We start from the raw sequence: 9,138 nt of genomic DNA, 5'->3' as shown, positions 1-9,138 counted from the left end.
TTTTACGGTTTTAAAGTCTTATTGACACGAACATATGCTTTTAAGCAAATATTCAATATGCTGTAATACGCCACTCGTGTACACAATATACGTATTTCTTTCATTTTCATAATATAATTTATTTCTAAAGGAAAAAAAGCTTTAGCTGGATATGAGGACCATAAAACCGGTCTTGGTCACTTCACCTATAGTAGGCTTATGGATATACCATTTCTCTTAGCTAAGGTTAACAACACATTTGCATATATATCATATGTCCATATAACATAAGTCTCTTCACACAAGATCATCTTTAAGATGAAAATAAAATGATACTGCACAGAAAGGTCTGGCTGCATCATATCTTCAACAGATATCCTCTTATATTTTCAAATCATGTTCTCCCACATGCATTACTCATCTATGTCGATTTCTTTTTAATGTATCTTTTGGTCTCTGTTGGTTTCATTTTAATAGGAATATCCTTAAAAATCAGACACATTCATTCTGCAGTTTTTATATCGGCATGTTTTAGAAAACGAATTAGGATCCCACTCAGTTATTAATATGAAACTGCTGCCCTTTAAAGAAAAATCCGTAGTGTCCTCTGAAAAATATTGTTCCAACGTATCATGTCCAGACAGCTGTCATATCCAATAACGGGTTTTACACTGTCTGCAAAGATGCATTGGTTTAAGCATCCATTTTGTGGCAAAAATCTGCACAAACTGAGCATGAAGGGAAAGTTCTCCCATAAATGAAAATTCTGTCATCGTTTACTCATTCTCATGTCGCTCCAAACCTGTATGACTTTCTTTCTTCAGCGGAACACAAATGAAGATATTTTTAGGAAAGTTTTAGCTGTTTTTGTCCATTTAATGAAAGTCAGTGGGGTCCAAAACATCGTTGGACCCCATTGACTGAAAAAAACACTAAGACGTTTTCAAAATATTCTCTTTTGTGTTCCACAGAAGAATGTCATTCAGGTTTGGAGCGACGTGAGGGTGAGTACATGATGACAGAATGTAAGTTTTTTTGGTGAACGATCCCTTTAAGATGAAAGGATAATTGCTTTATGTTTTTGTTAACGTTTTGTGCTAAGGAACATACAGTCCTGCACACATGTGTGTATTAAACGATGACGTTATACTCACAGAGTCTCAATGAAGTTGAATCAAAATGGCTTAATTGATTTACATTACTGCAGATTGCTGTGTACGAGCACTGCTCGATCACTCATCACAGCTTTCTAGAAATCTGTAAATTGGAAGATTTCTTATTACAGCTAATATAAAAGTATAAATTCAACTGTTGAGCACATGAACAGAAATGAACACAGAAATGACAGAGATTTAGAGGCATAGCTACAGATAATCATCAGCTATTCAAAGTTTAACTCAAAACAACTTTTGTGTTAAACACAAATTACTTTTGTGAAGTAATTTAGATTAATTTAAAAGTATCATCTAACAGATCATGTTACTGATTAAAATTTTGTTTGTGTAATTTTTAGAAGTAATCTGTCCAGCACTCTCTACTTGGCTGTGTTTATATCCAGGTATTAACTTGGACTTATATATTTAAGCAATATCACACGAGTTAGAGTGCAATATGGCCCTACATCAGCACTGCTGTGATTACCTACGACACTCGGCCTGTGGCCAAATCTAGAAACAACATTCTTTTAAAAAAGAATATATTTTTATCAGTTATTTTATAATAGTGCCATTCCGCAGTAAGTAGGGGTTGCTGTTTTTTGTTTTGTTTCTTTTTTAAATAAATAAAACAAAAATCATTAAGAGTAAGAAAACGCTCTTCATTAGAATATTAGTTTTTCATATTCAGGTTGGCAATGACATGTACAAGCAGCGTACAAGCACTCTGCACAGTCAAAGTCTGTCGGGGGGGCCCAATTTAGAAAACTGTTGTCCCCCTGTCCATACATTCTGATGAAAATCCATCAGTGACCTGTGACCATGCACGTCACCTCAGCTGACTCATTTACACACAAAAATTGACTTTTGCTGCCATCTGCTGGCTAAAATTTGCGATGTCACAAAAATAAAAGCAAAGAGACATCTAGCTTTTTACACATCTGCACTGTTCTTACACTAGTTTAGAACGGCATGAACACAATCGGAGTGATACAAGCAGTGAAGCGTCTGAGTGCTGATGATCTGAGGCATCAGTACTCATGGAATGTCTCTCGTTCAATCAGATTCGAGGACTGGAACTAACTGTTGTATATAAAGTTATATATATATATTTGTATATTGATATTACATAAAATAAAATTTCTCATAAAATATGTTGTCTCTCTATATCAAAGGATGCAAAGTGTTTTCTCAGCTAAACAAAAATGAGTGTGACGTCATGGTTCCTGGTCAGCAGCACTGGTACTCGTCACCGTCTGCCACGGGAGATGATCTTTGTTGGACGGGAGGACTGTGAGCTCATGTTGCAGGTGGGATTTTCAATTTCACTTTCCTGAAATGTTGCGACATATTTTTAAATAGCTCTTTCTTCTGCAGAAAACAGACATAAAAATATTTTTAAATGATTATTCCAGCTCTGTAGGTCCATAGAATGCAAGTGAATGGTGGCCAGAACTTTCAAGGTCCAAAAAGCATATAAAGGCAGCATAAAAATGATCTATATGACTCTAGATGTTAAATTCATACACATGGATTTGAATCCATAGAAAGTCATACACTTCTGAGATGGCATGTGTGTGAGTAAATGATGAGAGAATTTTCATTTTTGTGTGCACTGTCCCTTTAACTATGCTTTATTGTGGTTGTATATATTATTCGCATTTGCATAGTTTTTTCCCTGCTGTTCATGACTAGGGTTGTCACTTTTGAAGTTATAAAATAAGGGACACTTATTTTATTAAAATAAGTGGAGGATGTTTTTGCTACTGTTTTAGCAATAAATGCATTAAGAGTTAATATTCTTTATTTGTATTTTTTTTATAAACAATTTAATTGATTCCATATAACATATATATAAAAATAACTGAATATTTAGAAGCACATTATATAATTTACAACCCTTCCCCTGAACATTAGTCACCCCACACCCCACCCAACACAAACAGATACCTCAGTGGTCAAATGCCAATTGACAAAGGCACACAAACAGACAATAAAACAGTAGAAAATATTTAGAAATATATATATATACATATATAAAAAACAACAACAAAAAACAAACATAAAAAGTATACGTTCAAAAACAAAAAGGCTGCAACACACACATTTAAAACAACATGTCTCCCTCTACTGCCCCTCCCTGAGAGACTTCTAAAAAGGCTAAATAGAGTCCCCATTTTTTGATGAACAAATTTATGTTGCCTAGCCTTCTATATGACATCTCTTCAAATGCTGCCACCCTTCCCATCTCCGCATACAACTCACGAAACAAGGGTGCTCCAGCCGACTTCATCCTCTAAGGATAACCTGTCTGCCTATCATAACACCAGCCAGGATCCAATTCTTCATGTACATATCCCCTACATCAGTAACTGCCCCATCACTTAAAATACAGAGTCTGGGGCAAAAAGAGATTTGTGTACCAAATACGTCACCCATAAAACTCTGGACCCTCAACCAGAATTCTTGTATCTTAACACACCACAAAAAACATGGGATGTGTTCCCATCCTCTGATTGGCTTCGCCAACAGGTGGGTGTTTCTTTAAGACCCAACCTATACAATCTAGAGTGGGTCCAATAGAATCTATGTAAAATCTTAAATTGCACAAGGTGCACCCCTGCATCTCTAGATGTAGACTTGATGTTTTTTAGAATCCTAACCCAGAGTCCTTCCTCCAATACCAAGTTTAGATCTTTCACTCATAATCTCTTGAGCGATGTTGAAGCTCTGTCCCCCAGACTCTGAATTAATAGGGAGTCTGCTAATCCCTCATGGCCTTTTCCAAACGCAGTAATCACCACTTCCAGAGTATCTGCCATTTTAGGAGGGTGTATAATAACCCCAAAAATTGTACAGAGCAGGTGGCACTGCTGTAAATACCTAAAGAACTAAGATCTGATAAATAAAATGGCCAAATACTTAATGCCATGTTTAGGCCACTGAAAGGCGCCCGACTGAAAAGTCGTTATTAATTTAATTAATTTAATTTGACCAATTGTCACACATTATACATACATTTCTGCATATACATGGTGAAATTATTTATTTTTCACATATCCCAGCTAAGCTGGGGTCAGAGTGCAGGGTCAGCCATGATACGGCGCCCCTGGAGCAGATAGGTTCAAGGGCCTTGCTCAAGGGCCCAACAGTGGTGTCTTGGTGGTGTTGGGGCTTGAACCCACGACCTTCTGATCAGTAACCCAGAGCCTTAACCGCTGAGCCACCACTGCCCTAAGTGGCAGTATCAGAGCCAAAGCTTCGGAACCAATTTACTCTGTATCCTGAGAATTTAGAAAAGGAATGAATAATTCTGTGGAGGTAAGGCATAGATCTAGTAGGGTCGGAGACGATTAATAAATTATCATCTGCGTTAAGCAAAAGTTTATGCCCCACACCTCCAGCCACCACCCCTGAAAAATCATCTTCCTTTCTTATCGTGGCTGCTAATGGTTCCAGGGCAAGGCAGACTAATAATGGAGAAAGAGGGGAACCCTGACGGGTGCCCCTGTCCAAAGTAAAATAATCTGAAATTAAACCGCTATCGGGTGTCTATAAAGTAACTTAATCCATCCAATAAATGTATTCCCGAACCCGTATCATTTAAAAATCATAAAAAGTTAATCCCATTCTACCATATCAAACGCCTTTTTGGCATCAAGTGAGATGGCAGCGACCAGAGTCAGATCATTCGCCACTGACCACATGACATTAATGACATGCCCCACCTAATCTATATGTATAAGAGATGTCATAACTTTACTTAATCGGTTACCACATCAGTTTTATTTTTTGACAATATTTTTACGTCTAACTAGATCAGGGAAATTGGACAGCAACTCTTACACTCGCTTGGATCTTTGTCCTTTTAAAGAATCAGACTGATCGGGGGTTGTGTCATGGTTGGAAGAAGCTTTCCATTCTTTAATGATTCTGTATAAACTTCTAACAAAAGTGGAGCCAATTCAGCGGCAAAGCCATCTGGCCCCGGAGCCTTGCCTGTAGGCAAGGCCTTAATAACCTCGAAAAGCTCCTCCAAGGTTATCTCAGAATCAAGAGAATGTGTTTGCTCAGTTGTCAGTTTAGGGAGTTCTAATGGTTCCACAAAGTTTCTAACATTTTCATCAGTAGACGAAGACATGGAACTGTATAGATCAAGATATAATTCTTTAATAGCATTATTAATATCAATGGCTGAGGTAAATATTTCACCACGAGCAGATTTCACTGAGGGAATGGTAGAAAAAGACTCTCTCTGCTTTATATATCTAGCCAAAAGCTTTCCTGCTTTGTCCCCTGACTCAAAGTATGACTGTCTTGCCCTGAATAGCCAAAACTCTACCTTCTATGACAAACTATTATAGCTGTATTTCAATCGGGCCAATTCTCTGAGGCAATCAGATGACATTCGGCACTTCAGCTCTGCCTCTACACTGTTAATATTCCCTTCCAACTCCACAAGTTCTTGTGCTTTGGATTTTTTGATGAATGAGGCATACTGTATGATCCGGCCCCTAAGAACTGCCTTAAGTGCTTCCCAAGCCAGAGAACATTGAGGACCAGTTGGTCTCCATATACACATTGATTTCAGCCTTTAACATTTGATGGAATTCAGGATTTTGCGAAAGGGATACTTTAAAGCGGTAACTATATGATTTATTTTTCTCTGTATGTAGCAACACCTCTAAACTCACCAGGGTGTGATGTTTCCAATTGAACAATCAACAACATATGAAATGAGGGACTTAGATATATATAAAAAAAATCTATTCTAGAATAAATCTTATGGACTGATGAAAAAAATGTATAGTCCCTTCCAGATTGGTTCAAAAGTCTCCAAATATCTGTAAGACCAAGATTTTTACACATCCTATGAAGCGTCAATGTTGCTCTAGGGAGCTTTCACACTTTTGCTTCTCTATGATCAAGGACTGAGTCCATTAATAGATTAAAGTCGCCTCCCAATATTATATCATTAGGGGTGCCAGCGGCTTGCAACATCCGTTCAAGATCTATAAAAAAGCCCTAATCATCATCGTTAGGTGCGTAAATATTAGCCAAAATCAGCCTTTGCCCCTGAATTTCTGCGGAAACAAAAATTACACTTCCTAATTTATCTTTAATCTGTTTGAGACATTTGAATTGTAGATGTTTATTTATCAATGTAATGACTAAAAAATTGTCTATATGTCATAATGTGTCCCGTAGAGATCAAGGGGAGATGGTAGATAGGCTCAGGACTCAGATATCATCCCAAAGAGGATTTTTATTAAAGGCCAGTGGAGTAGTAGGGGTGTACGAACTCTCAGTGAAGTGTCACAGAAACAATTCCAAAATTAAACCAAAAAAATATATATTTACCAAAAATAAACATACACTGGACTCAGTGCAAACTTTGATATGACAATAACCAAAGAAAACAAATTGCTACAGGCAGCACAAATCTTCATGATACGTTCAGCAATATAACCCCCTCCTCTCCTCCCAAGGTTCCGTTTAGACTGTCTTATATAGCCTAGAACAGGCTCATTACACTCAAGACCATACCAACTACAGGGTTATCAATACAAAACCTTTGTAGCTTAAATATATGACCATTATACAATTAACTTTCCAAAAATCAAAAATTAAATAAAATAAACTCATTCAGCAACTTAAACTAAATGCAAACACCATAAGACATTTCCCCATGCCTACATTACCAAGGATTAAGTTCCCTATTAGTAGAAATCGTTTAACCCAACCCAAGAAAAAGGAAAGCTGTGGACCCGCCCCCTCCTTTGAGGAGTCACAGGAACAGGAAATGGTAAGTAAACAGCATGTGGGGTATCTGTTTGCAATGTGGGAAAAAAAATACAAATTTGAAATAATAAATAACAAAAATGCATAGCTAAAAACTTGTCTGTGTGGTTAATAAAAAAAAAAAAATCAAAAAGAAACTATAGTAGACATAACATGTTGTCAAGACCACTGATATGTGCACCTATCTGCAATCAACTCCAACAGCATATCTTCAACTTATTATAAATGAGTATTATAGAATAATGAACCTAAGGGACTGCACCATAGTCAACAGAAACACAAAACCCTAAATAACAAATGTAAAGAAACATAAGTCCACAAACAATTTGTAATGACTACAGCAGTGATGACGACATCTTAGCTCCCGTCATCACACTATAAAACAAACTCCAGCCAATAAACTGAATAAACACAAAAAACGTGTAAATTCATCCTAGCGGAACCAGCAAAAATAAAAAAATTAAATAAAGTGCCTGTTTAATTCTTCGGGCAGTCAAACGAATGTTCAGTAAGCCATCCCATTTGGCCAATACATGAGTGCAAAGACTTATTCACTCCAATGTCCTGCAAGAGATATTCCACAAAACAAACTCCAGGTCACAGGAGGCGTAAGCACCAAAAACGTGCAGCTTTATCCACAAGCTGTCCCGAAAAATGTATATTACATAAAACAAACTCCAGCCACTAGGCAGAACCAGCACAAAAAGAAATAAAAAAGCCATCCAGCTTCCTCTGGCAAGCGAGTGTATGTTCAGTCGGTTCACTAAGTGGCAACAAGAAAATCACCAAATGGCTTACTCACTCCAATGTTTTTATGAAGGACAGTGCTTGCTGTGGGGCTTGTAAATTCTCTATGTCCATCCTTAGTATCTATTCTCAATTTGAGTGTAAGAGTTTTTTTGCATTCCCTGAATTGATCATGCAAAATCTGGGAAAAAGAAAATGCTTTGGTTCTTCCAAGAAAGCCTTCCTTTATTCCTCGCCTCGCGAATCACAAGATCTTTATCGGATGATCTCAGAAATTTGGCCAGAATTGATCGGGGCCTGTCTCTCTCAGCGGATCTCCAAGCCGGAACTCTGTGAGCTCGGTCGATTTCCAGCTTATGGCCTGTTATGTCGAGCAGACTCGGGAAGAGTTCATCTAGGAATTTCACCATATCTCGGCCTTCTTCTTTTTCAGGAATTCAATTAGATTCTCAAGGTCTTCCAACTTATCACAGATGCACTGCACATCTGCCTTGGTTGCTAACGGGTTAGCAGCTAATTCCCTCTCCGATGACTCATGATAATCGATCCGTTTCTCGACGTCCCCAATTCTTGTAACCAGCTCAGAGAATTTCATCTCCATGGAAGTGATCGATCGACATATTACAGTAAGATCCTCTAAGTCCGCCATGACCTTCGCCAGCATTACAGACATACTGGACAGCTGATGCTTAATTTCTCCTGCAGCACTGTCCAAATTGAGTCCCTGGTCTGCGTCCCTGTCTGGGGTATCAGCTTGAGCACGTAAGTGTCTTTTAATGTCTCCAGAGCCCAAGGATTTTGAATTCTTTGACATATTGTCTTCATAGAACAATTAAGAATCAGGATGTATCGAATCTCACCGGTTTATGACACAAATAGTAATAAAATTAGCAAAGTGCGCAGAGCTCGCTGTTCACACGTCCGACCCTCGCAAGGCATCATGCGACTCTTGTTAATATGCGTTATTAATAAAAAATTGTATATCCTTTCTTGGGGGAGGTCACGCGACTATGCACGCGATGGTCGAGGGACTCTAGTGCTCCGTCTAATCCCTCTTCCTTTTGCTAAATAATAGGTTTATTAGTACTGACAGCCTTTCTTTTTTAATTAGTATATTTTCAGTAGAAAACAAGACTTTTCGCCATCCACAACCCCTCAGTAAAGAAAAAGATGATGCTAGCAAGCTCTGAGGCTAATCTGACCGACCCCGTTATGGAGGCACTTTTAAAACAACAGATCTCGCTTGAAACTATGGTTCAGAATGCAATACGGACGGCAATGGAGGATGTTAAATCCTGTTTGGCCGAGCTCCGCCAAGAAGTGCAGTCTCAAACAAACATGGTACGAGACTTGATATCAAAGGTAGACAAGATCCAGGGCAAGACACGACAGATGAAGAAAGATCTAAACTTGCACAACAGAGCAGCAAAATCTCACCTCGGAGTTAGAGGACAGG

General features: G+C 38.1%; 1 protein-coding gene across 1 annotated transcript in view; it reads left to right on the top strand.

Moving 5' to 3' along the window:
* The first annotated feature begins 962 nt into the window (after positions 1-962).
* Positions 963-9,138, top strand: part of LOC127624139 (centrosomal protein of 170 kDa protein B-like) — a 45,362-nt gene continuing 37,186 nt past the window's right edge. Inside the window, exons 1-2 of the mRNA XM_052098822.1 lie at positions 963-983; positions 2,309-2,443. Coding sequence (XP_051954782.1) covers positions 2,339-2,443 — 105 coding nt within the window. The 5' untranslated portion in view covers positions 963-983; positions 2,309-2,338. The remainder of the gene's footprint in view (positions 984-2,308; positions 2,444-9,138) is intronic.

Source organism: Xyrauchen texanus, chromosome 30 (assembly GCF_025860055.1).
Source record: "Xyrauchen texanus isolate HMW12.3.18 chromosome 30, RBS_HiC_50CHRs, whole genome shotgun sequence".
Classification (NCBI taxonomy): Eukaryota; Metazoa; Chordata; class Actinopteri; order Cypriniformes; family Catostomidae; genus Xyrauchen; species Xyrauchen texanus.
The sequence above is the reverse complement of the archived record's forward strand: the minus strand, read 5'-3'. Positions and strand labels throughout refer to the sequence as shown.